This window comes from Lathamus discolor, chromosome 6, assembly GCF_037157495.1.
Source record: "Lathamus discolor isolate bLatDis1 chromosome 6, bLatDis1.hap1, whole genome shotgun sequence".
In the NCBI taxonomy this organism is placed as follows: domain Eukaryota; kingdom Metazoa; phylum Chordata; class Aves; order Psittaciformes; family Psittacidae; genus Lathamus; species Lathamus discolor.
In genome coordinates, this window is record NC_088889.1 from 81,736,043 (window position 1) to 81,763,183 (window position 27,141).

Sequence of the window (27,141 nt, forward strand, 5' to 3'; positions counted from 1 at the left end):
ACCAGCTCTTGAGCATGTTTGCAGAGCTGGGCTGCATGGCTGATAAAGCAATGGAAAGGTCTTACCTGCTAGCTCCTATCCCCCTTCCTCTGCAGCTTGTCATCTAATCGATTTAAATGGATTCTTATTTATGCTCTTCCTTTACTTTTTCACGAGTAGAGAGAATTCTTTAGGTTCTTATTCTGCTGAATAAATGGTGCCTAGTCTGAATCTCTAGTTCATGATCTCTGTGCCTTCTGGAACAATGCTAAGTTTAGAAGATGATTGCATTAGTTCCCAAGGTGGATTGATTTTTTTTTTTTTTTTGGCATGACTTGCTCTCCTTGTAGTCACAGTGCTTAACGTTTACTTGCTGTACAATCCAAGACACCGAGTACGCTCTCTGTACTCGGTTTAGAGCAATTCTAGCCCAGGCTTTTCTAGTTTGCTGTGCGTGGCTCTCTACTGCCCCAGTGTGATCAGAGTTCACTCCTACCTGGAAGTACTAGAGCTGCCTTATTTGTAGTAGGTCCTCGGAGTTACAAGGAGTGGGCTGCGGTCTTGTTGAAGTGCTCAAAAAATGAAATGTAACTGCATTCAGATCCTTAATGCAGAATAACTTGGCTTGGATCACTGCATTCAGTGTGTGCTACTGTTTCTAACTATTTTCTGCCTGCTGTAGAGGTTTCATTTGGAAATAACACTACATGTAGACTTCAAGGATGGGTTCTGTTGCCTAAAGGTTCACACTTAGTGACCTGCCTGCTTCCCAGTTGCTGCACCAGAATGTTGCAAGTCTCCTCCATGTCCTCAAATGCGTTACATCTGTCAGCCCTTGGCAATATTAGGGTAGCTCAGTAAGCATCATGTGTCCACGAGGTAATCAAACCTGTCCCAGATACTTCATGTCAATTTGCATTCAGCTCAGTGTATATGTGAGTGTATATGTGCTTGGTTTCTGTTTGAGTTTTCTTTCCACCCCCCCCTTTTTTCTTTTTTTTTTTTTTTTTTTTAATTTTTTATTTTTTTCCAAAGCAGTAGTTTAAGAGAAAATCAGTTTTCTGTTCTAATATTACAGATGACATCTTCAGAAAAGCATTTGAGTTGTAAATAAGTTCTTCTGCATCCCCCATTCTCTTTGGACATGCTGTATTGAACCCAAGTGACACCTGTACACAAGAATATTAGTAGTTTTTATAGCCTTTTATTAGTGTGTAAGCACATCCATGGTGCATATAAAACTGTAACGGTTGACTTAGTTTGAACAAATGATATTTTATTTTTCAGTAAGTGATTAAAAAGGCACTTTCCACCTTGTGAATGGTGCATCAGGGGTGTAGTAACCAGGAAGAAAACCCTATATTAATTGAATAATTGAGACAAAATGAAAGTTTAAGAAAAAATTAACTGACTGATGCCCTTCTTTTTCTTTTCCTTGCACCAGTCTCACAAATCCTGTGTAAACAATAGTTCACTGGGACTTAAGTCATCTGAGCTACTTGAACTTACTTTCTGGAAGATTCTCAAAGTTAATTACTCTGTTAAGAAAACCCAACCTCAAATACACTTAATGGTAAAATAAGTTTTGGAGTACTTTTAACATCAATCTATACATTGGAGACAAGGCAGTTGTGCTTTTTATCATTGTCAGAGGAGTGGGTGTATGTGATCTTGACACTAAGAGTAGACTTACACAGTGCTAAATATTGTCCTCCCTCCCCTTGCTGCAGTGCAATTTTAAAGCGTGTTTATTCACTGGATTTTGTTCCATTGAAATCTCCATCTCTTGCATCCATTTCGTCATCAGCTCCATCTGTTGCATTCTCAATTACTCTCCTGCCTCCAGATCTACGTGGTGGGGCAAAAGATGCCGGCTCATTTCCCCTCCTGCAGTAAAAGGAAAGGAAAAAAAAGTGTTAAGTCATTTGCAGTCCTCACAAATAAGCAAAGAGTAACGGTACTGGTGGGGCTGATGTTTTTAAATGCAGAGCAGCCAAGAGCTGTGGGCCTCTGATTCAGCTTCCTGTTCTGTAGCATGTAAAAGTAATTTGTAGACAGGTTGAGATGCTCAGTTGTTTGGAACTGGGATGGGATTCCTGTACTTGTGCTTAAAGTTCTTCTCTAAATAGTGTCATCTGCTCCAACTCCCCTACACTCTTCCCTTCATTTCACTTTTTGCTCTATGGGGACTGCAGCTGGAAGGAATGGGAAAGGGGGCTGCTTGTACCTACAGTAGCAGCGGAAGAGCAAGAAGAGAGAGTTTCTTCTGAATTTCTGACATGCGGTGTGGCTAAGCCCACCCGTTACTGAAAGCCCACAAGATCTAGGACCGGAGCAGTGCTGCTGCTGTCAGGAGGCATTTTTGAGCCCATAGGCCCTCTCTTCAAAGGCTACGTTGGTCAGAGCACCCCAGGTGCTTTGTCACATGTTGTGGGTAACTCCAGTCTCTCCCAGTGGAGAGAGGAAACTAGTGCTTCTTTGGAACTGAGTTGTAACTTGGGTGCTGACACTTAACAGAGCAAGTATCTTGCAGAAGAGCTTACAGAAAATGCTTTTCCCCCACTCCTTTTCCTCTCCCATCTCCCTCCCCTCTCCATACATTTCACAGCCACATCCCAAGGCAGGGACACTTTGGTCCTCAAGGTTAATTTTTTTGGGGAGGTGTGAGCAAGTGAGACAGAAGATGGGATTGTCTCTTCTTGGCCTCCATTGCTACTGTGCTACAAAACACTCAAGTTTTGTAACATGGCCTCTCACTTGCCCCTCATCAAGCAAACCTTTGTAAAGGCTTGAGACCACGGACATAAGCAATAAAATAATTTCACAATTACTGAATGTTGTGCTGAAATTACTAATTTGGTGTTAAATAGAAGTGACTCTGTACTTTTAGGCACAGCAATTATGCATAAATATTTAAAGGCTTGTCTTGTCCTTGCAAAAGACTAAGCCGGTGTTGTCCTTTCTGAAGCAGCTATTTAAGTCCAAAGTTCAACCTTCCATACAAAGGAAGAGGATAGGAACATTGGCTGGGCTAACTTATTTTAAAGGCACAAATCTTTGTTTCTGAGATGGATAAATGAGATGCAGTCTGTTTTCCACAATTCTGCCCTTCAGCTTAAGTGTGAGCAAGCAATTAACTGGATAATAAAGCTGCTTTTAAGACCTGTGGTTAGGCAACCACAGTTGTTCCGGTGCTGACAGCATATATTGAACACAAGGGTATGTCATTTCTATGCTGGCATGTGCTTGGCAGAGTCTAGACACTATTAGTAGACACTATTAAGCAGTGTCTGCTGTTTTATGATAGCAAATATTTATTATTACTGTTTACCAAGAAAATTCTAGTTGGTCAGTAAATCTATTGATTCTTGTTAATAAAGTAAGAGCATTTTATCTGGATTCAATTACTCATGAGTCATTTGTAAGATAACTCTCTTTATATTGCAGTAATTCACTGAAATGCTATAAGAGAACATGGGAATGGTGGAGAGTAACAGCAAGAATCTAACCAAATTGTACAGTACAGTTTTGGCTACAAAGAATTGGACTCCCTATCACACACTAACTACTTACTAACATAAGCTGTTGCAGTATGCATAAACTTAATACTTCTTTAAACTGGTATTGGCCCTGTGAATAAATATTTTTGTTTGTATCTGTTCTTAAATAGGTTTATAGATCTGATATATTCATGTGGTCACTCATTAGTACCTTTAGAATAATGGGTATAGTTGAGGCAAGCCTTAAGCATTAGTGTTTGTTTATCATCTCTGTGTTTAATCTACCTTTGAACAGGTGCTACTGGAGTAGTGCTTGAATACCAGTCTGACTGGAAATATTAGGCTGCCTAAAAGGCACATGCAAGGACAAGACATCATCTTTAAATATTTGTGTATTCACAGCAAAATCCAGCATATATAAAATAGAAGATATACAAATATTACAAGGCAGTAGCTCTTTGGTTTCTGCAAACAGCAGCTATTATTTCAATCTCCAGAGAACATGTTAATGTATAATATAATGCTGTGCTAGGTTACAGTGTCAGTATTAATTTCTGTGTCTGTGCTTTGTTTTAATAACAGTAGACAAGCAACGTAATGCCTGCAAAATAGCTATAAAAGCCTAATAGCTGTTTGTAAGCAATACAGCCACAGTATTACAGTGCTGTGTAATGAAAGGCAAGACTTTGTCTTTTGTCTGTGATTGTGTGATGTAAATGTGATAAATCACATGCAAGCAAGATCTTCCCAAATTTCAGGTGAGTTAGATGGAATCTTACCTTAGTTCGCATTACAATGTGTAAGAAATACCGTGAAATTCTAATGACATGCTATGAAACTTCATATTCATTAGTCCTTTTAATCAATTTTGCTAATCTATGGTGTATTTGATAGGAAAAGCTTTAATCTTTGTGGCTGTGCACAAAGGTGTGGAGCAAAAAAGAAAACTTTCATGCAGGAAAAACACTTCATTAGGTACTCTTGTTGGCAGAGCCTGTGAGAATGCAACATTGGTAAGTGTGTATCAGTACATAACCTACTTGTAAGAAGGACGTATCGCTTAGCTGATGGTAGCTAGATTATTGTAATATTTGTCTCTTTTGAAAAAACAGATTAATGTCAAGATATCCAAGCCTTCACAGTTTGCAGGAACCTCACATAATTTTTACTTGGGCCAAAGAAAATGGAAATTTGTGCAACACAAGCTAGCTGCAAAGTTGAAGGCATGGTACCTGCTTAGTCATGCGAAGGTTCCTGTGTCCCTCTGAAACAGAGATAAAGAGTCCTGGGCAGTTATACTAAGCACACGGTCATGATCAGAGGTAGGTAGATTAATTTTAAATAATTAAACAAAGTACATTACAGCCAATTACATTACATCTAGATAAAACAAAAATGAGCCTTGTGATATTCTATGTAAAACAGACTGGACACAGCTGCTCCTTTGTAAAGCAGCCAGGAGCATGCACCACCTAAGATGGTGCTAATGGAAAAGGCTACCACAGCCCTTAACTCTTCACTTTGAAGTAAACCCAAATCTGAAGGTTCGTGCATGTTACTGGTAAACTGCTTCAAGAACACAAATAGGCAGGTGCTTTATCTTCATCTGAAATACTGTTGGTTTTAGGTAAAAAGCAAAGTTTTTTGTTGTGATGATTCAGATAGAGCAATTCTATTCTAATTCAAGTCAGTCTCTATTTCACTGGGTTAGTGTTTTCAAACCCAGTGAGTGCAGAACTCCAGTATGTAGTTGACTGATCACAGCTCTTTTTCCTGGTCAGTTTTAATAACAAAATGCAAAGGGACATACTGATCTTTTCCTCAGTCTGATGACATTGAATCCCTTTGTGGTGAAGTCCAAAGAGACTTTTGGATAAGAATTATATAATGTTCTCCGCTTTTTGCCACCTGTGATGTTGTCTAAGACTATTTACTGTCATTGTGTGAGAGTTGTACATGTGTGAAAAGCACAAGCATTTCTACCCTTCTGTGAAAGCTTCTGCACAAATAGATGCAGCACATAAGGAGTGTTTTCAAAAGCAACCAAGCCTTATTCTGCTCCTGTTTAAGGCAACAGGACTTTCGATTAGACAAAGAGTAAGGCCCGTGCCATTTTATCACAGCTGTTCACCACAGCTGAAACGCTGAGACTGCTGCACCCTGTGAAATGCACTTCACCTTCTGACTTTGGCCTGTTATATCTGCCAAGCTAACAAAAGGAGTAACTTTGCAGCATCAGCAGTGTCTGTTCTTGAACAGATTTTTTTTCTACTTCTCCAGTTCTGAATTTCAAGGCTGTCAGTGGCTGGGAATGGCTGTCCCAAACAAGGGCACTGTACCTGAGCTTGCTCTTCAGTGCTGCAACCTCACGTCCTAGGGCATCATTGCTCTCGGTAGCTTCATCCAGCTCTCTCTGCAGCTTCCTGCGGTTTGCATTGATACGCTGAGACTCTTCCTCGGCCTCCTCCAGCTGCCTTTTCAGTTGCTTGAGCCGTGTGTTACCCTTCTCAGCCTAAAGGGAAATTTTAGAGTAATACTTTACTTCAAAACAGATCTAATAGCTTTACATTCCTCATTTTAATGTTATATTTCTCTTGAGGGTTTTACTGAAACACGGCCTGAATCAAAGGTAAAAGCTTAAGATCTAAAAACCGTGTAGTCAGACTGTTGCAGCTGGCTGATTGACAAGGACTAGTGCTTTGGCACATGCCTCAGCATGGGGGGAGAGCTATATTGTCCCATCTTTTAGCAAAGGGCTCTACAGCTCCCCCAGGACAGAATCCAAGCAGACGGTCTGCTTTCCAGAGGGATAATTTTGATGCAAAACATGGAATTTTCCTTTCTTAGGGTAAAACCTGAAAATCTCTGTGCCCCAGACTGAGACCTTCATGACACAGTTTTATACCTGATCTTTGTATTGCTCTGCTTGCTTTCTCTCGTCCTCCACCTGCAGCAATGCATCCTTCAGTTTCTTGTCCTTCTGGCGTAATGTCTTGGCTGCAGCCTGCTTCTCTCTGCAAATGACAGTGCAACATTTGGTGATGTGGAAGCTCTGTAGTCTTCACCTGCCTCAGGCATGTTGCTCTTGAAACTGGCAGCAAGGACCCATATGTTAAAAGCCTTACTGAATTTAACAGATGAATTCTAAGGGAAATCTATAGGTCATGTTCTTCTGACCGGAGCAAGTATGTGTCTTTGCTATATGCTAGAGGTGCTCCAGGAGATATGTTCCAAAACACAAGGTGATTTCCTAAGGAAATAATCCTACAAATGGCACAATGTGTCATGGCAATTAACTTGGCAGGGTCATAGGGTAGTTACCATGAAGTGTAGGGGAGCAGATCTGTGCCTTTGATAACAGTAGAACTTTTCAGCAATAAAATGGTTCTTAATCAGAACCTGTAACAACTCCAGTTACTGGCCATATGTCTAAGAAATGTTATATGAAGGAGAGACTTAACCAAGCCTTAATGGTACTGAGACCCCGATGATACAAGTCCTGTACACCTTTGTTTAGTTTCTCTCATTAACCGGAACAGTAAAGGGAGAGCTGTGCCCTCTGGGAGACCAGTACCTTGCTTCCTGTTCCAATTGTTCTTCAAGAGAAGCAATTTTGGCCTCCAGAGCAGCAATTGTAGCTTTGAATTTGGACTTCACAGCTCCCTCCATCTCCTGCAGCTTACTCTTTAGCTCTTTGTTCTGTCTCTCCAGTTGCTGCCGAGCATTTTCATTCTTCTGTGCAGCTGCACGCTCTGTTGCTAGCTCATTGTTCAGCTGCTCTGCCTGCAAGGATGAGAATAGATGCTGTCAGAAGTGTTGTGTGCTTTCAGAGAAATGACACATGGCAGATTGGGGTGGCAATTCTCATAATATATGCTCAGAATCACAAATGTTTTTTGCTGGAGTATGAACAGAAAGTGGTATGTACTGAAATGAGCTCTACCTGCTGTACTGCTTTCCTCATGCGATCACCCATTGCCTCTATGTTGCTTTGTTCCTCTTCTAGCTCTTCCTCCAGTTGGGCGATTCTTGCCTCCAGGCGCCGTTTCTCATCCTGAAGGCTTGTCCTATAAGTTTAAATTTTACGTGTGTCGTTACGGCTCTACCAGTAGAATTTGTCTGAAACTATTATGAACTACCAATAATTAATAAAGAAAAGAGGACAAGATATTTCAATTAAAGTAATCGTATGTGTGCGTGTTATGTTGCCAGGACCACATGGTTGTTGGGAGAAGGAACATAACCTGAAGAGTTCTGCTTTTCATAAGTGGATGCATTCTCACAATTTCTTTTAGCTTTAGACTATTTCAAACTTGGGATATTGTTGGTAGGAATATAACGGAAGGGAATTCAAGTTTTTCATGACTGGTGTTACTTATATTCAGGCTTTTAAAATCGGACTTCGAATAAACTGCAACTGTGATGTTGTAGTGTGTTTGGTAACAGTAATAAAATCAATCTTCGTTGTTACTTTATAACAACTGAGACATGATAGAGGTTATCTGTTCTTATGGAACTCATTTAACTAAAGTGCATAGTGCAATATTGTTTGTGTGACCTCTTGTAGTAGTATGTGAGAACCAAATATATTTTACAGATTAATTTTTTGACAATGAGCGTGATAAAATACTGGAACAGGTTTCCCAGAGAGGTGGTGGATGCACCATCCCTGGAGATATTCAAGGCCAGGCTGGATGTGGTTCTGGGCAACCTGCTCCAGTTTAAGATGTCCCTGCTCATATGCAGGAGGGTTGGACTAGATGACCTTTGAAGGTTCCTTCCAAGCCAAACCATTCCATGAATCTATGATTCTCTTGGCAGCCATGGACTGTTCAGTAGCATGTTTACAGCCTTGTGAGTAATCCAGTCTATTCCTACCTTCCAGATGCAGCACTTGCAAGTTCCTCTGCCATCTCTTCTTTCTCGAGATCTGCTTGTTTGCGAGCTCTCTCTGCAGCAGCCAGTTCCTAGGAGAAAAGCAAAAGGCACCATAGTAAAGGAATGAGCAAATAAATGTTCAGACAAACAGTTATATCATGATACACAGGACTGTAAACTTTCTAAAACTGGTATAAAACGGGTTGTCTTGTTATGGGAATAAATTCTTATAATATCATAAATCCAGGGGAAATGTAATGAAATAAGCTTTATCCAGCCTGTCAGCTGGTTTCTATTTTATTGGTTTCAGTCACAAGATTGCCATTTAATACACACAGGAATAATAGCACTAACAAGACTTCAGGAATTTATAGCTATTCAAAACAGTTTATGTTGGATCGTGCCGTTCATTTCCCTTTAGGACTGGTGAACTGTGCCTTTTGTGATTATTGATTTCTTTTCATTTCAGCTTAATCTGTCTATGCTCAGAAGTAGTTCCAACAACTTTAGTGGAGCATATGGAGCATGTGGAACTTGTTACAAGCGCAGCTTATAGCCTTCTATCCTCAAAAGCTATTATATTTTTTCAGTGCTGTTCTGTTTTGGTCCTGAAGGTCATGTGTGTAGTCTGCTTCATACTGTTCTAAGTTTCCCATCTTACCTCTTGAAGCTGGATGAGTTCTGCTTCCAGGCCCTTTGCTTTCTTTTCATTTTCTCTGGCTGTAGCAAATATTTCTTCTCTGGCAGCCCGTGCATCATCCAGCTCTCGTTGGTAGTCCTTCATCTGAGCCTTATTGAAAAGAATATCAGAGATTTCTTTTTGTGTGTCTTCATTAAAATTTCAGTAGAAGGAAGTTTGAACAGAATAGAACACATTTACATAGTCATAATGCCTGCTTAAATTGTATATTCTAGAGAGATCAGCTAGCACATGTTGGGGAGGTCTGAAACGCACGCTGTGGCTTTTGTAATGCCTATTGTCCATATTTTGTCTGCATATTTGAGTACATTTGCAGTCTTAATCTTTGATGTATCCATTTTTGTTGTTTAGCTGTCAACGTATGACATGACAGTTGGTATGGAGATTTACAGTATAAACAGGAAAATGCTGATTTGGAGAAAACATGATTTCTGAACAGTCTTTAATGCTTTTGAGCTAAGTGCTAGAACCAGGGTTGAAGCTCTTTAATAGGTTTTTATCCTGTAGCCCTTTCTCTACATGTGAATCTGTTTTCCTTCATGTGGTTAAGTCAATAGCAGATGAGTGTTGGCCAGAGAATTTTGGAAGCAATCTGCAATGATGAAATTTAAGATTTTCATAATTTGCCATGTGAAGTTTTCCATTGTCATTCAAACTAAGCATTTCAGTAGAGATACTTGAATCTAGGAGTCCAGTGAAAACTCCCCATTCAGCAACCATTTGTAATAGGCCAAGTTCACAGACGTCACCTATCATATTGTGACTGTACAAAAGCCAGCAGTGAGAAAAACTAAATTTGTGGCATTACATACCTGTAATTTGCGGAGTTGTTTGATGGCTTCTTCTCGGCCTTTATTAGCAGATTCAGCTTGGCTTTCTAGATCTTTAACATCAATCTCCAGCTTCTTTTTGGCTGCAGCTGCCAGGGCACGTTGCTTCCGCTCATCTTCCAGTTCTGTTTCATATTCATGGAGCTGATCATTAAAGAAAAGAAGTTTAGGGAAGTCCTGGATCACTCTTAAACACTGTTTATGTCTGAATAATGTGTACAGCCTCTTATATCTCTATTAATTGTGATTTCCCTGGCAGCTAAAATAAATTTCCATTTTGTCCAAAAATCAAAGATCCTTGAAAGGAGTCTGCAGTTCATGGAAATATGTGTATTGCAAGAAGATGACTACAGTAGTTGTCCTTGCAGTCACAATACTTCTATACAGATAGGCTGTGTCCTGTATGTTTTAATTTCCCATGCCTTTATATCCATTCAACGTACCTTGGGAAGATATATTAGAAGCTGTGGGGTTTTTTTTTTTCACTTGATTTGAGAATATAGGTAAGGAAGGTTCTTTTGACTATGTCAGAAATAACAATTCATACTATTTATACTATATTGGTTGTAGTATTAAATTGCTAGTTCTGTTGGCAATTGTGTATCTGCTACTGAATCAGGAATAAAAACCTCATGCAGTTTTGTGTGTTTTCCAGTACAATAACCTACTTTTTTACTATTTGCCAAGGGCAAAGCAATATAATGTTTTCTTCTGATTATAGTGAGGTACATTTAATAACTGCATGAGCTTGGGCACTTTCAACTGGCTTGATTAAATATTTACAAAGGCAATAATAGGGAATGAAATGATACCTGTTTAAGGAGTTGTCTTCTCTTCTCCTCATTCTGTTCATCTCTGGCTTGTAAATCTCTTTCAAACTGGGCTTTCAGGGCCTGCATATTAACCTCCAACCTGAGTTTAGCATCTTCAGCAGCCTGTAGCTCATCCTCTAGCTCTTCTAATTGTGTCTTCATCTCTTCTACTTGCTGTTCAAGGGTCCGTTTAGACTTCTCCAATTCGTGGACCTTTTGAGCAATGAGAATTTAATAGACTTGTTATAAGAAATAAAAAAAAATCTAGTTTCATGCAATGTACCTGCAGTATAGGCCACATTTGAAATTATCAGCTGTGGACAATGAATGAACTAATTACCATTATTTTGTACACTTTCAAATCTGTCTTACAGTAACCTGAGACTCTCTTCATTCCAAACTGTCATTTTTTAATCTAGACAAGTATCATAATTGGATTTGTTTAGTACTAGAAATAATATTGTCATATCACTGTAATAAAAGAAGTGATTGCCAGCACATCAGTGGAAATCTGTTGCAGCTGTACAAGTAAATGTTAAGCTGATGGCAACATATATAACTGATAAATTAACTCAGATTTCTGGAGTTTATGACTTCAAGGATGCTTAATAAACTAGTAAATTACTTAGAAGCATTTTTTTGTTCAGTCTTAGAAATCGCTAATATTGAAGTCATGTTAAAAATGAAGATGGCTTACAGTTACTTTGCCAGTCTCCTCAAAGTTTGGACACAAATAGAATAACCTTTGAATTTTGGATGAAATATCATTTCCTGCTGAATGGATTTGTGTGGTACAGAGTTTCCCACACTGAAAACAGTGATCTGTTTGTAGCTGCTATTTTAAGCTATTGTTGTGGAAATTGTTCTAAGCCCAAAACTTACATTCTTGCCAACATCATCTTTGGAGCTAACAAGGTCTTCCATTTCAGCTTTCAACAGTTTGTTCGTTCTCTCCAGTTCTTCTTTGGCTTCCAAAGCCTCTTCAAGTGCTCGGGCCAATGACAAAGCCTTTGTTTCTTTTTCTCTAGCTTCAGCTTCGGCTCTGTCCCTTTCATCTGCATATTTTGAAGAGATGTTTTTCTCTTCAGCCAGCATCTGTAAAAGGTAGTGTTAATACACAGAGTTGTTAGTAACAGGTTTTTTCTAGTCCAACTGCCTTGCCAGTTATTAATGGCAGAGAAAAGTCTTTGCTTTTTTGATAAAATTATATAAATACAAAATTAGCCAGTGTATGTATAATTACATTTTAATTTATTTTTTGTCCCTGCTTTTATCTTCCACTAAACCAGTGGAGTCTCTGTGTATTCCACGGAAGTTAGGTGATAACACAGCAAGGGAGAGTCTTAAATCCGTACCTGATCAAACTTCTTCTGTTTCTTCTCCAGATTGGAGACCAGCTGACGCTGGTTGTCTAAGTCCACCACCAGGTCATCCAGCTCCTGCTGGAGTCTGTTCTTAGTTTTTTCCAGTTTGTCGTAAGAAGCAGCTTTTTCCTCAAACTGTTGAGTGAGACTTTCAATTTCCTTCTGAAGTTTCTTTTTGCCTTCTTCCATGGTTTCTACTGTGCTGGCATATTCCTGTAGCTTCTTCTTAGAGTCAGAGAGCTGAAATTTGAATTCAGAGGACAAATCTTTGTAGCAATGACAACAAAGCTCGACAAAAATGGCCAGAAGATAACCAAGACCCAGAAATCTTGCCTAATTTGACCCATGTGAAGCTAGTGACCACTTCCCCATCACCCAGCCTTCATGAAATGAGGCAGACTACACAGCTGGTATATACAGGCCTAGTGTACAAGACTAACTTGGGAGCTACTTTGCATTTGTATCTGCCCTAAGATCATACTTCAGTGAAGAGGGAGACAGCTTACTCCACCATGGAGCTTCACTGATGCTATTTGGGCTAACAGCACTAGTTCTCTGAAAGTCCATGTGCTGTGCCAGGGTAGTTTTACAGATCTGAAACCTCTGGAATTACTGACAGAACTCTGAGTGATGGAGTTTGTGATGTAGCTATGGCACTGATACCTGTATTGTCAGTGTTGAAATATGTCTCTCCAGATTTTGTTTTGCTTCTACTTCTTCATCCAACTGCTCTTGCAAGCTGTTCTTCTCATCCTCCAACTGACGAAGCTTGGTAGACACATTCAGCTTCTGCCGCGTCTCTTCCTGAAGCAGCTCCTGCAGTCACCACATGCATCAGCAATACAGTCATTAGTTTAGGTCTTTTTATAGTGCATTTTATAAGTACTGTAGGTGAGCTGTTACTTCTCTACAGTAATGGATGCAAGTTTACCTGTGCGTCTTGTAGCTGAGATCCTAAGGTTGCAACATCTTTGGTCAATTTGATGGTCTTGCTTTCCGCTTCATTGAGCAAACCAGTAACATTTTCAACCTCAACCTGTGAGATATCACAGAGAACAAACACAGTTATTTTGAACAACTTAAATCTTCCCCCAAAGTTTAGTTTGCTCTAGATTGAAATCTTAACTTTGAACAGGATCTGAATCTGATCTTATGCCTCTGGGTCCCCTCTAGCATCAACAGTGTTTCTAGCTTAACTGGAGCTCACAATTTTGCCATATTTTTTCTGGAAAATATATGGGATTTAAGTTCTGTGGAACTAAATCCTACATGCAAACTCTCAAGTATCTGCATGTGTCATCTTTGTAACCTGTGCATTAAGACTCCCAAGATCTAATGCTGATTTTGACTAGTTTATCTTAGTATTCTGTTACTATATATCAAAACTTAGTCATATTCATCAGGCAATATTAGTATGTTCTTCTCAATGAATTGCAAAGAGGAATGGGAATTTTTATGCATTTTTCATCCTCTTCACAAGTTTGACAGAAATTGATACATTTTGATAATATTTTAATATGTATGTGCTAACTTAAAATAATAAAGCTTACTGCTTCTGTGAACAAAGTTGTAACAATAAGCTTGATTAGTATCGCTGGATATTGAAGACCTACCAAAGAACCTTTTTAAATTATCTTTAGTTATTTCTTCTTGGACACTAAATTATAGGTAAGTGAGCATTCTTCTTTCATTGTAATTTTTTATTAAACACATCTTCTGTGTTTAATAGCTGTCTAATCCATTTCCAGAAGCCACATTCCTATCAATGTTCCCCTCTACCCAAAAATGAATAAACAGAAACTCTAAAACATGCAGCACTGCCACTGAACTACTGGTGTTATTACAGACTGCAATGTGTACAGAGGCATAGTAAGACTAAAAGCTCTCATTTCCATGAGATAGAGTGGCTGTAGTTGTTTAATTGTGGGATAATTTAAGGTAGGAGTTCAAGGTAGGAACCCTACAGATAACAAAAAAATTATTTCAGCTCAAGATACCAGGTCTAGGATTCCTCTAGATATAGCCTCACAGAACAGTATAAATCAATCTTCTCAAGCCCAGTGTGTCACAGCAGAAGGTCAAACTCCTTCCTACCTGTAATTTATGAACTTTTTCATTGAGTTCTGTCCGAACACGCTCTCCATCAGTGTATTTGGACTGTAACTCCTGCAGCTGTACTTCCAGCTTCTTCTTTTTGTGCTCCACATCTTGTTTGGCCTGATTCAGGCTCCTGACTTCATTAGCCAGATCAGCATTGTCTTTCTCCAGTGTCTGTTTGGTCTTATCCAAGTTTGCTTTAGCCTACAAGCATGAAGTGAAGAAAGATGATCTATAAAAGGAAGCCATGTTATCTAGTGGATAGTTTTCAAGAAAATGGATTTCTATTTACCCGTTTAAATTGTTCCAGCTGCTCTGTTAGTTCTTCCACAGCTTGAGTGTGCTTTTGTCTCATCTCCTGAACCTGAGCTTCATGAGTTCGAGTCTCCTCTTCTAGTGCTCTCTTCAGAACTGTGACCTCCTGTTCACGCTTTGCTCTGGAAGGTAACACACATACATGGAGTAGCAGCAGATAAGAGTGTTCCGGTCACTGGGAAAATGGTACTACTGCACAGTTACTAAACAGTACTGAGCTTGGTGACATTTATTTTCAGCCCATGTGCTACATCTCCATACCTGAGCTCTTGCTGGGTGGCTGTGGTATCCAAAGTATCCTCAAGCTCTGTCTTAAGAGCCTCCAGCTCTTCACCTAGGTCTCTCTTCTGTTTTTCTGCTTTGTTTCTTGCAGCTCTCTCAGATTCTAGGTCTTCCTGGAGATCAGAGATGTGAGATTCCAATTCACGAATCTTCTTGAGGGCATTGTTCTTCTGACTAGTTTCATCTTCAAGCCTGAAAAGAGAATATTTAATTTTACAGATGTATGTAAAGAATCATTTCACTTTGAGAAATCAGTATGCAGAGAGTACAGGTTTATAGGTTCTGTGCAAGAAATTACCAAAGAGAGGGGGACTGATGCAAAAAAGATCTGGCAGTTGTACTTTATCATGATACAATGCCTGGAGATGCTGATCAGCTGATCCAGCGAAAGTTTTGGTTGAGTGTTTTCCCTCTTAAATATATACAGAAAATCCACTGAGACTCAGAAATGGATTAAGGTCCTACTGTTAAGTAATTTCTGCCTTTTTCCCTTTTGTGAAGTGTATTGTTACATTTAATTCTTTACTCAACAGCACTGCCAATGCTATTGGGAAGAGGGGTTTTCATTCCTATCTGGAGGTAATCCTGTGTGTCTGTGGGCAAACAATAGTATAATTTGCAAGAGGAAATTCAGAAAATAAGGAAAGCATGGAGGAAGGATGTAACTGAGAGATGAGATTCATGAGTGCAGCATCTCAGTGTTTGGGAAGGGGATAGACATATGTTCTAGCCTGGGTTTTATAACCTGTATACAGATTTGGAAGTAAATACCTGGCTAAAGCAGCCTGCAGCTCTTCCTCCTTCTTGGCTAGTTGTGCCTTCAGCTCAGCAATTTGTGCCTGGAGCTCTGCGATTTGCTCATGTAGATCAGCTGATTCCCCTTCCAACTTCCTCTTTGTTTTCTCCAGTTCTTGTCTGCTCTTCTCTTCTTTCTTCAGTCGCACTAAAAAAGTAAGGAAAAAGGTAATGGGACTGCATTAGTACAAGGAGTTCTTAATCCTATCTTGACCTTAGGCAAAAAATATTTTGGCCTCAAGTGAGGCCATACATTCAACTACAAGTCACTGCATTTCTGAAGGAACAGAATACCTTTCTGTCATCACCTATTTCTGGCCACCCCAAAGAATCATTTATCTATTTTTATCTAGAAGCAGCATTGCTTTTTTTTCTCAGTTTACTCTTTTGAATGTTAAGAAAATAAAGGTATCTATGGCTTATGCACATTGGTGATTTGGTGATTCTCGTGCACAAAATAGCTTCAGCATAAAAAATTTGGGAAATATCCTACAAATTTTTTAGATCTCTCCAGATTCTGTTTGGTTTTTAAACTGATATAAAATAATTTTGGTTATGTTACCTTCGAGTTCTGAAATCATAGATTCATGTTTGGTTTTGAGCTTTGTGAGATTTTTGGCTTTTTCTTCTTCTTCTGCAAGATTTGTTGTTAGATCGCTTATTCTTTCCTCAAGGAGTTTTCTTTCCTGAAGAAAAATAAAATAACTCGTGTTAAAAAAAGCATCTGTTATTGGTGACTGTGAAGCAACTCTATGCCAAGTAAAAATTTCCAAGATACTTTCTTTTTATGCTGTGTTTCTTGAGATTGTAGTGATACATTTAGATTTGTCAGTTACAGAGGAACTGAAGAGTGGTGTCTATGACTTCCATGTTCTCTAATCTGCTGCTATTAGAATCTTGTACCCTAATGGCTGTAAGTACAGGGCCCAGTTCAGAGGAGCATCCCTTTTTAAAAACTACTGGAGTACTTGCTGACTTCCAATTTTCATAATGAAGTTTTATTAAAATTAGTTGAAAACCAAGAGGATTATTTACTCTGCTTGGGGCCAAGGAGGCATGACTTCCATTGATTGTGCTTGACTGCTGTGAGTATTTTGCTTAAAGATACTGTTACTGCAACAGACCTCAAAACCAGTAGTTTTACACAATTCTGAAATGCTTAAATGAGCATGGAAAAACTGAGGAACTTGTTTGATAGATGCTGGACTGATGAATCTATATACCCATGAGGTTATATAGTCAAGAGTATTCCTGTTCTAGCAGAAGGGAAAAATTTCTCTCATCTTGCACTATTTTCACAAGGTAAGAAAATGGATCCACAATGCTTACCTTTGTTAGCTTGTTATTCTGGTCTTCCATTATGAGAATATCATCTTCCATTTTCTTTATCTTGCCATCTGCTGTTACTTTTTCAAGTTGCAGTTTCTGCCTTGCAGCTTCTTCTTCTTCCAGCTGTTCCTCAAGGTCCTTTGAGGGGAAACAGCAACCCACAAAACATGAATTTTAGAAATAAAATACCACTCAGCTTATTGGAAATGCTTAATGTTTGTCACTGCATGTGGGATATGTTGTAGACTTCACTGGTTTTATGAAGAACTAGACAATCTGTAATGCTTGGTGATTTAGAAGGAAAGACTTGGCAAAATAATTATTTTTAGGGAAAAGATTTTTTAAAATAGAGATGGGGAAGAAGAGAACTAGGGAGGAAAGAGCATCAATTGATTGCTCTTACTTCAGTGTCACAAAAACGAATTCCACAGAGGACAGTAGAGCAAGCACTTTCATAGGATCTAAGGTTTGCCAGTCTGTTTTTCTCTGTGAGATACAAGTTATTGTCTGTGTTTGTCACTTATGCCTCCTTACCAACATTTGTTGTTGCATCTTTTTCTTTTCTGCTTGCAACTGCTGGCTGCGCTCCTCCTCTTCCTCAATTCTGGCTTCCATCTCATGCAGAATCTCTTCCAGCTCTTGTTTCTTAGCAGCTAAACGGACTCTCATCTCTTCAGCTTCAGCATACAGTTCAGTTTCTGCCTGAAGCTGTTCCTGAAGGAGGTTCTTCTCTTCACAAAGCTACACAAATAAAATGAGAAGGAAGCAATAGGATAGGAAGTTAAGACTTTGATTGATAATTGCCCCACAGTGTCTTTTTACTAGTTAGTTCTAGTGTATAGGCAGGCAGCTCTACCACAGGTTCTTGAGTAGTTGTAAGGCCTATACTGATGTAACTGAGAGTTTGTCTGCACCGAACTTTTGTTCCGGTCCACTGCTGTGAATGCAAATGTGAGTACAAAATAAGAATACACCTTTATTTTAATATCTTCTAGAAATGGTGAAAGAATGGCTAGAGTTTCCCAGAGGCTCAGAACCGTAAATCACCTGTGTGTGTTTCAGTTCCAGCTCCTTCAATTCACTCTCTGCTTTTTGTTGTCTTTCCTTAGTTTTCTGTAGTTCTTCATCCTTGGCCTGCATTTCTTCCTCTTGGCGGGTGACTTGCAGCAGTGGTTTCACCTGAAAAGAAAGAGTTTTAAGAATGTTTCCTGACAGTATTTATGTGCTGAGCATGGTACTTAAAGGTGCCAGGCTGACTGGCACTAATGGTAGAGCTGTCTGTTGATATTCGAATGGTGGACAAATGCTGTCTGGACAAGCTTGATGTAGGCATCTTTAAATAAACAAGCCTCAGAAGTATTGCTTTTGGCCATCTCTGTGTTAATTCTTGGATGCTTGTGAGCACCTCTGTCTTCAGTGTTGTCACTTTTTTAATGTCTTCAAGCCTGTTTTCATCCATTGATAATGTACAAAAGCTACATCTTCTGCATAGAAAGGCAATGTGCGCTTGCAGGTGTGTTATTACCTATTTCTGGTTGCAGAGGAGGTTGCTATCAGTGCAAGTAGGAAGAGTTTTCTGAATCCAAACTGAAGGCGGTTCTTTTTAGAAAAAACAAACCAAAAGCCTCAAACAGGCCTCTTCAGTAGGAAAATAGACTTAATTTGCCTGAGTGCCTAGCAGGTGGATGTTTAGTGTCCCAGTTAGGGAACTCTTGAGCTACCGAGTCCCCTGTAGGTATATAACTCTACATGTTCACAAAATTAAGTTTTACTCTGTCTTCTCATTACCCACACCTATGAAATTATTTCATTTTTGGCAATAAAAAAAAAAGCCCCCAAACATGCAAAATTTTTTATGAATCTCTGTGTAAGTAGTTAGCTCTAGCTTGAGAGGAAACTAAACTTCATGATAATAGCATTATATAACTATCCAGAGTATCTCTAACCTAAATTTTTGTGAAGCTAATGAGTCTCTTGCCATCAGCTCCAGTGGACTTTGGAACAAGGAGTGTGCCTGACATGATATACCTCAGTTATCTTGTGCATTTCATTTCTTTTGGAAAGCTGAGGGAGATTCACTGATTGCAGTCACTCACTTTAGTGAACAGTCTCCACCACTGCCAGTTCCTCAGCTTCAGGTAAGCAGCACAATTTCTTTGGATAACCTTCATTGCAGTCAGCTGTTGTTGTCTCTTGGCAAAGGCTCTGTTATTAAAAACATGAAGAAAATAGGTTCAGTCTGAAAATACGAGGTTTCTGCAAGATATGCACATTGAGTAAAACTCTTGCCTGAGAGTCTGCTGATTAGGCACATGGTTTGAGAAGTCTGGCACAAATTCTTTTGTTGCTTAAACAGTGCCTGTGCCTTCTTGAGGAAAGGTGATAATTCTGATTAGCTTCCTGGTATTTTATTTCGTCTTCGGGGTTTTGGCTGGGTTTTTTATTGGTTTATTTGGTTTTTGTCTGTTTATACTCCATAGGTAGGCACAGACCACAAAGTATATATCTAGGTCTGGGTGTAAAATCTTTCAATAGTACATGGGAACTCAGAAATTGCATTGTTCATCATTCTTCAAACCTATTATATTTGAATTTCTCTGCTCAGCAATTTGAAAGCCTTGGTAGTGTGCAGGAAAAGGGTGTTATTGTTAATAGGTCTGTGATGTACATTAACTGAGATCATGCTAGATGTTTCATGCTCAAGCTGTGGAAGAAATAATTTCATGTTTTACAAATGCCAGTGGTGTTGCTGCTTGTAATAGTGCATAAGATTCTAGTCATACACTAGGATGCTCCTTCTCCCCCTTGTACAAACATGTTTAAATGATAAGTCATTGCATCTGAGAGCTTTTACTGTACAGAGGGTGTAAGTAGCCTCACAATGTAATCACTTGCTGCAATTATACTAATAAGCCTCTTCTGGGCAGGAAGTAAGACCTTCATTGGACACAGAGTTCTAATGCAATACAAATAACAAATAGTAATAAAGTGTCTTAACATCTTCAGTTTGCTATACAGAGGACTAAAGACTGCTGTAGATACTCTGCTGCAGAAGACATTATTTTTGTTAGTACGTATTCTTACTTTCTTGCTAGGTAGCCTCGGCACTGAGCCTGGAAAGTGATGATAACATCTGTGATCTTGAGGTCTCTCTCTTCTTCCAGGTGAGCCAGAACGCCAGTTCTGAAGAAGATTTTACTTTGTCCAATTCTGTACAAGTTGGGATCAAGTTCTAATGCTTTGATCTAGAGGAAAAAGAGGAATATTTGTTAACAGTGCTGATGTTTAGGATATTAAAAAATCACTTCTCATTCCTTATTACTCTCAGCAGCTTTTGTATGAGAAGTGTAGACCTGATAATTAATATAAAAAATAGTTTCCTCACCATCAGTATGCAAGCCTGCTTTCCATCCATGAACCCTTTAGGAATAGCGTTTGCAGCAAGAATTTCGTACCTGCCAAAAGACATTGATGTTAGGGAGGTTGAAACACATCAGATTATTTTGCACAGGTAAACACATATAACACCACTATTAAACCCAGAGTTAGCACTGAGGGAGGGATTCCTACCGCTGACGGAACTCCTGAAAGACAATCCTGTTGGGAAATCCCTGTCGGCAGATACGAATACCTTCCAAGACACCATTGCAGCGCAACTGCTCCAGCACTAAATGGGCATCAAGTTTGCCAGCCTGAAAAGGGAACAGAAAGTATATTTAGCACTGTAAAAAATTACATAAGTGTTATCAGCTGCATCTATGTTTGAAGACATCATCTAGCTCTGTGATGTGCTGGTACAGTGAGCAGCTCAACATGAGTAATGTGCCAGGAGTATGAAAACAGCCTTTGAAATTTACCCTTTTTTCATGATTTGGAATGATACAGCGGACAAAGTTGGGATTGGTATTCCTCAAGGTGGTCATCAATTTAGTCAGCTGCTCCTTGTAGAGTTGTCCGACAGTACGGAACATGCCTTTCTTGGTTTTTGAAGAACTAGGGAGTGAGCTTTCAGTCATCTTGGCCATCTGGTCCAGCCCAACTATACGGTCCACTAAAATATAAAAGAAAGTATGAATGGAACTGCTTAGATAGACTGTCCTCACCTCAAATTACACCTGTCACTGGCATTGTTAAACTGCAGCTTCCCAAAGGGGACCAGTGTATTTCAATGCAGTAGAAGGCTACTAATGAAAGTAGTAGAAGAGCCTTTTGGGTAAATAGTTTATTTCTGTCAAACATGAAAATGAGTCCAGAGGAGGGCCATGAAGATGATCAGGGGACTGGAACACACCTGCTTTATGAAAATAGGCTGAGAAAGTTGGGGCTGTTCAGCCTGGAGAAGAGAAGGCTGTGTAGAGACCTAATAGCAGCCTTCCAGTATCTGAAGGGGGCCTATAGGGATGCTGGGGAGGGACTCTTCATTAAGGGCTGTAGTGATAGGACAAGGGGTAATGGGTTAAAACTTAAACAGGGGAAGTTTAAACTGGATATAAGGAAGAAGTTCTTTACTGTGAGGATGGTGAGGCACTGGAATGTATTGCCCAGGGAAGCTGTGAATGCTCCGTCCCTGGCGGTGTTCAAAGCCAGGTTGGATCGAGCCTTGGGTGATATGGTTTAGTGTGAGGTGTCCCTGCCCATGGCAGGGGGGATGGAACTAGATGATCTTAAGTTCCTTTCCAACCCTAACTATTCTATGATTCTATGATCAAATTTAGTTGAGGTTATACATTGCTGGGGATAACTGTGCAGTATTTCTGGGAGAGCAGTGTGTAAGGTAAGTCATTCATAAAACCCAACAATAACTTGTACTAAATGAAGTACGCAATATCATATATTCAGCAACATTATAACAATGTAATGAATATTTTTTATTCTGTTGCTATATAATATTAAGGATTTTTTGATAGCATCATTAGATAGTGGACGAGGTTTGTGGTTGGGTTTAAACCACGACAGTTCAAAACCAGGACAGATAGTTTTAAGCACTTTCCATAAATATGTCTTTAGAACACATTATTGTTTTTTCTTAGTTCAGTCTCTTCTATGCTTATAATTTTTACACGTGTCTTGCCAGCAAGGGATGGCTGTCCAAAAGTTCTGATATAAATTTCTCCCTTTAAACCACATTATGAATTAGAGTTGTGATTCATACCATCTTTCCAAAGGTCTGCTACAAATTTGTCTGAAGACTGGTTCAGCAGAGAAGTCACATTGTCATTTAGTGGATCCATGTTCTTTGTTAGCCAGGCAGTTGCGTTGTAGGTAACCTGCAGGAAATAATGCTACATCAAAAAGCAGTTCTTGATAAAGAAATCTGGAGTATGCAGGAACACAGGGCACAGTTTTAACACAAAATCATACAAATAATAATAGCATGAAAAGCTTTATAGGTTTGAGGGCCAAGTTGAGTATTTCTTTTTACTTGTAACTAACATCTGAAAAGCTTTATGCATTTGCCCTGTCTTCAAAAATCTGCTTGCTAGAAAGTAATCTGAAATACTCAGATTTTCAATAATGCCAGTGCTGTCTATTTTTGCTTTCATGTGAGCTTCACAACCATGAACATTTTTCAAATCTTATTTCATATTATTAAAACAATATATACATTATATAACTAAAGCCATCCCTTATCAATGCAGGTACTGGACTGTTTCTTTTTCATCATTTGGGCATCAAAGAATCAAAGTTTCCTAAGTCAAAATAGCTCAAACTGTCCAGTACCTTTCCTGCATAGTGCATTATACAGAACTCTGTTTTATCCTTGAGTTGCTTGGGCTTTTGGAATTTGGGATGGTTGCCTTGTTCTTGACATAGTTTCTCCACAAATGATGTGTCAGTAGCTTTGGGGAACCAGCACTCTTCATCCAGCAGAGCCAGGACACCTGGAGGGTTGGTCTGCAATGTGAGCAATATAAGATCAGTATCATCACAGGCAGAGATAAAGAAAGAGCACCCCCTTCTTTATTCCTTATGATAGGAATCCTGCCAACAAAGGATCCTTAAATGGCTCTCTGATTGTACTGGTATACAACTGGCCCTGATGCAGCCTACACAGCATCCCACCTATGGAGACATATACTTACTGGTCTTTCAATCAGCTCAATGCAAGGTTGCAGGTCAAGGCCAAAGTCAATGAAATTCCATTCTATGCCCTCTCGTTGGTATTCCTCTTGCTCCAATATAAACATTGTGTGGTTGAAAAGCTGCTGAAGTTTCTCATTAGTGTAATTGATGCACAGCTGCTCAAAGGAATTGATCTGAGGAAAAAAAAAAAAGAGGAAAAAATGTGAATTCCAAATGCTAGAAAGATACCTTCAAGAGGGAACTTAATTGACAAGATGAAATTTGCTATCTTCTATTTCTTTTTACATATTGCAATAATTCAAATACAAGGATCTATATTTTTCTAATATAAGGGCTTAAAAAATTACAGAAAGTTCTAAAGAGGTCAATCTTTGTACTGGGGCCTGATCAATAAATAATAAAGCCCAGCCCCTGGCTCTAAACCCTGAGCCCTGCAGAAGCCCAGCTGGAGCATGCCGCCAGCCCCAAGGGAAGGGCAAGCAGCCAGGTGTAGTAGGCCTTTGGGCTGTGTTGGTCCCAGCCTTAGCCAGCTTGGAAGAAACTAATTGTTTTGTGACTCTGATCTTGGATTTTTGTCATCTTATATCCAAACCACTACATGATAACAGGGAGTTTACCCAGCTTGTGACCCACAGTAGATACCTCAAAAATCTCAAATCCAGCAATGTCAAGGATCCCCAAGAAGGAAGCACCTTGTCTTTTTGTTTTATCAAGAGCTTTGTTTACGCGAGCTAGAATCCAACGGAAAAGACGTTCAAATTTTGCTTTAGCCAAAGCCTCGATGGCAAAGTCCGCCTGAAATAAAGAAGACAGAATTGTAAGTGAAAGAAGAAACCCAATTAGCTGCTAATTTCTGTAGGGATAATGAGACAGAAATCTGATGTTTCCCTTTAGACAGGATGTAAGAAAAGAAAAGAAGAGAATAGTTTCAGGAGAGCTGAGCAGACTGCAAGTAGGTACCTGCTCTTTGGTCTGAGCTTTCTGAACAACATCTCGTCCTACTTTGATCCTTGGGGTTAGAATAGATCTTGTGAAATCTGTCACGTTAATACCCATCAGGTGACACACTTTTTGTGCAGCTAGAATAAAAGAGTAAGATTTTATTGCAGAATGAATTTTCTCTTAGCAGGTCAGTAAGTGTGAACACAAGCAGCTCAGCAAGTATGGGAAATTATTTATCTTCCTTAAAAGCTCCTCTATTGTACATACAAGAGATGCCAGTTGCCATAAAAGTACTAGTTATGATCCAAGCAGCAAATTCACAGTTCATCTATTTGTGGATTCAAGATTACTAGAAAAGGTAATAATAATTGAGCTGATTTTAAGTATGGTATATCTTTTAAAGCCCATGAAGTATACGCATAATAACAATTAAATAAAAGAGTACTGGTAAAGAATGCTTATTCAGCTGCTATTTTATTGATTTCTTAATGTTAACTGTATTTTTGAAGTGGCAAATCATACCGGTATTGTCTGGCATAGATGCTTGATCAGTGTTTCTCTCTTTCTTGAAGACAATATTACCCAGCTGTAGGACAGATGAAACAACCCTCAGTATAGCTGGAAGAGAAACAGGTAATATAAATGAGGAACAGATGCAAACATTTGGAAAGCTCTCTTCTCTGCAATAACAAAGATTCATTCTATTGCCTGCGGTAGTCTGTACCTCTATGGAAAGAAATAGGTTTGCTTTAAAAGACTGTGCTATAAACTGCAAAAGTTTGGAAGATGATTGAACAACAGTCTGCGCAGTGGAGTAAACATCCAGCCTAGGAGCACCAGCACCTCCAAGCTAAGGTGTGCTGTTTCCCCAGGCAGACTTCAAGTCTCGGGAATTCATCTCCCACTCACAGTGGCCTGTAGCATCTTCTCAGACATTAGATAATATGTATCTCCGTCTTTAAGATAAAATGGGAAAAAAATCCCAAACAAACAAAAAAAACCCCACCCCCAACTTATCAGCAGCTTCGAAAATGTGTGCCAGTTCTGAGGCTTTGGTCATGCAGGAACATGTGAATATTTAGTTGTGCAACTAAAACAATGCATACAAATCTTTGAAGGATCGGTTTCAAAGTACAGGGAAGTAATTTAATTGTTGATTAGTATAATATATATAAATGTGATGTTGCCTGACTTCAGGTAGTAAAATCTACTGATATGTTACAGATGAGATTGTATGAATCAAGGGAGTTCTATCTACTTACTTGGTAAATTTATACAGGAGAAGAATACTGTGCTCAAGTGTTTATGCTTTAGAGCAGGAAATCAAAAGGGTTCAGATAGTAATATAATTATTCCTATCTTTGTAATGGAGAATACTGCTGTTGACACCAATACATATGCCTCAGCAGGAGAATGCACCAGTCTTCATCAACATCGTGATCTGAATTTACCAAGGCTGGGATTTGAACTGCTGTTCTGCAAGACAAGACCTTTTTTGTCAGCACCCCTCAGTCACTGATGGAGGGATGTGATGCAGCCGAGCTCTGTTGCCGATTCCTACAGCTGATCCAAGGCTCGAGTGATGGGGTGATGCTCTTTTTGCCACCAGGTGTCACTTGGGGCATGGCAATTTGCATCCATGGGCAGCGCACTCTGGCATGCACCAGCTGAAGCCCTGCGCACTTCCAGGATCATCGAGAAGTAAAAGCAACGCAGACGTGTCTGGCAGGCCCCCATTTTCATGGTAGTTTAGTTGTTGTTTCATGCTCTTTTGCTTTTATTCTCTTTTCTCTGAATCAGTGAATGCAAATATTTGAGCTTGTTCTGCTTCTTTCAAAATTGAATCAGAATGTTTTGCAACTTCTTCATGCTATTTTTTGGAAAGTTCTGGAAAAAAATGGTTTTAAATGGTCAATGTTGCTAGAGTTGGCTTGAATTCAGTAGTTTGTTTTGGATATGTATGGAGTTCTTCCACACATCCTTCCATCTTCCCTTCATAAACAAAAACTACCTCTCAAAACACCATGTATCTCATAGTACTTTTGGATGCTGAAAATTACACAGATATGTGGAATTCAAATGGGTGAGGAGCATGTCATGTTCTTTCCACAAGCAGGAATCCACAATTCATAAGACTTACAAGAAGAAGCCTTGCAAGTCTTCACCCAGATGGACAGCAAAATATTGTGACAATTATTTTATTTGATCCATGTTTCAGTTACTGTATTGAGCTGCTCTGTGCATCACCGGTTGTTCTGTTCTTCTCAGAGATAATTTATCTTTGATGATATATACTCTATTTCCGATATATGTGGTGAGTCTTCAATATTCCTTTCACTGTGTTTCCAGCAAGTGCTGCCAGTTTAACCCTCTGAAGGAGGTGGTTTGCAAAGTTTTCATTATTGGCTTCAGCTGCTCCTACTGGTACCCACTGCAGCAATGGGAAAAGGCCACTGTAGTAATTTTTAAGTAGAATTTTTCTAGTAACTACCTAAAAGCAGTAGATCATAATTAGTTCTCCTTGCAAGGCAAGAACAGTCGCTCTATTACCCACAAGACTTCCTGAAGTGTCACCCTGTTTATCACAAAAGTGGTAGTGATTCCAAAAAGGCTAGTAGTATTTCCTGTCACGGATCTCTGACAGCAGTTTCTCAGGTCCTGCTATCCTTCTCCCAGATTCCTGCTGCTGGTTTCTGTTGTTTTCAGGCACTCTACTGCCACCAGTTCATTTGTTTGTTGTCACTGGCTCTGACCATGCTGCTGGTGTTATGTGATCTTGATCCTGTGTTTAGATCCCTTGATCGTGGTTGCAGAGAACTGAGATCCCATATTGTTCTTAACATAAAGTAGAAAAAATCTGCTTGAGAAGTTTCACCTTATGAGAGAAACTTCGTTCTCTTTCCATGAATGTCTATAGCTTAGTTAATCTAGTGCCTACTGAGAAGGAGGGAAATCTATGAGCACTAATTCATAGTGCACTTAGAAACAATAGCTAGGTAACAGTGGGTAATAGTTATACACAGAGGAAATAAGAGGCAAAAAGGTTAAATAACATGGGTACATTTAGAATCCTCCAGTTGGTGGTTCATGCAAGATCACATATAATTTTCCAGAGAAACATGGACATAAAATCCGAATAATCTTAATTCTCTTATATGAATGTAGAATCTTGCTTCATATGCTTATTTTGCAAAGTGATTATTCTGGACAAAATAAACCTCTGTGCATTTGCAT

General features: G+C 39.3%; 1 protein-coding gene across 3 annotated transcripts in view; it reads right to left on the minus strand.

Moving 5' to 3' along the window:
- Positions 1 to 1,167: 1,167 nt before the first annotated feature.
- Positions 1,168 to 27,141, minus strand: part of MYH11 (myosin heavy chain 11) — a 62,123-nt gene continuing 36,149 nt past the window's right edge. For 2 of the 3 annotated variants that reach the window (XM_065684190.1, XM_065684188.1), the window contains 32 exons: positions 24,430 to 24,525; positions 23,926 to 24,044; positions 23,608 to 23,760; positions 22,965 to 23,138; positions 22,603 to 22,776; positions 22,034 to 22,148; positions 20,739 to 20,932; positions 20,452 to 20,573; positions 20,267 to 20,336; positions 19,966 to 20,126; positions 18,978 to 19,086; positions 17,929 to 18,060; positions 17,416 to 17,622; positions 16,882 to 17,019; positions 16,115 to 16,238; positions 15,529 to 15,700; positions 14,737 to 14,949; positions 14,453 to 14,597; positions 14,158 to 14,364; positions 12,995 to 13,099; positions 12,727 to 12,879; positions 12,055 to 12,303; positions 11,582 to 11,794; positions 10,700 to 10,912; positions 9,870 to 10,031; positions 9,019 to 9,147; positions 8,358 to 8,446; positions 7,423 to 7,546; positions 7,054 to 7,262; positions 6,385 to 6,493; positions 5,819 to 5,991; positions 1,168 to 1,866 (listed from right to left, as the gene is read on the minus strand). In XM_065684190.1, the coding sequence (XP_065540262.1) occupies positions 1,728 to 1,866; positions 5,819 to 5,991; positions 6,385 to 6,493; positions 7,054 to 7,262; positions 7,423 to 7,546; positions 8,358 to 8,446; positions 9,019 to 9,147; positions 9,870 to 10,031; positions 10,700 to 10,912; positions 11,582 to 11,794; positions 12,055 to 12,303; positions 12,727 to 12,879; positions 12,995 to 13,099; positions 14,158 to 14,364; positions 14,453 to 14,597; positions 14,737 to 14,949; positions 15,529 to 15,700; positions 16,115 to 16,238; positions 16,882 to 17,019; positions 17,416 to 17,622; positions 17,929 to 18,060; positions 18,978 to 19,086; positions 19,966 to 20,126; positions 20,267 to 20,336; positions 20,452 to 20,573; positions 20,739 to 20,932; positions 22,034 to 22,148; positions 22,603 to 22,776; positions 22,965 to 23,138; positions 23,608 to 23,760; positions 23,926 to 24,044; positions 24,430 to 24,525 (4,892 nt within the window). In that variant the 3' untranslated portion in view covers positions 1,168 to 1,727. Of the gene's footprint in view, positions 1,867 to 4,711; positions 4,744 to 5,818; positions 5,992 to 6,384; positions 6,494 to 7,053; positions 7,263 to 7,422; positions 7,547 to 8,357; positions 8,447 to 9,018; positions 9,148 to 9,869; positions 10,032 to 10,699; positions 10,913 to 11,581; positions 11,795 to 12,054; positions 12,304 to 12,726; positions 12,880 to 12,994; positions 13,100 to 14,157; positions 14,365 to 14,452; positions 14,598 to 14,736; positions 14,950 to 15,528; positions 15,701 to 16,114; positions 16,239 to 16,881; positions 17,020 to 17,415; positions 17,623 to 17,928; positions 18,061 to 18,977; positions 19,087 to 19,965; positions 20,127 to 20,266; positions 20,337 to 20,451; positions 20,574 to 20,738; positions 20,933 to 22,033; positions 22,149 to 22,602; positions 22,777 to 22,964; positions 23,139 to 23,607; positions 23,761 to 23,925; positions 24,045 to 24,429; positions 24,526 to 27,141 lie in introns of all 3 variants that reach the window. The other variant, XM_065684191.1, reaches the window with a different exon arrangement.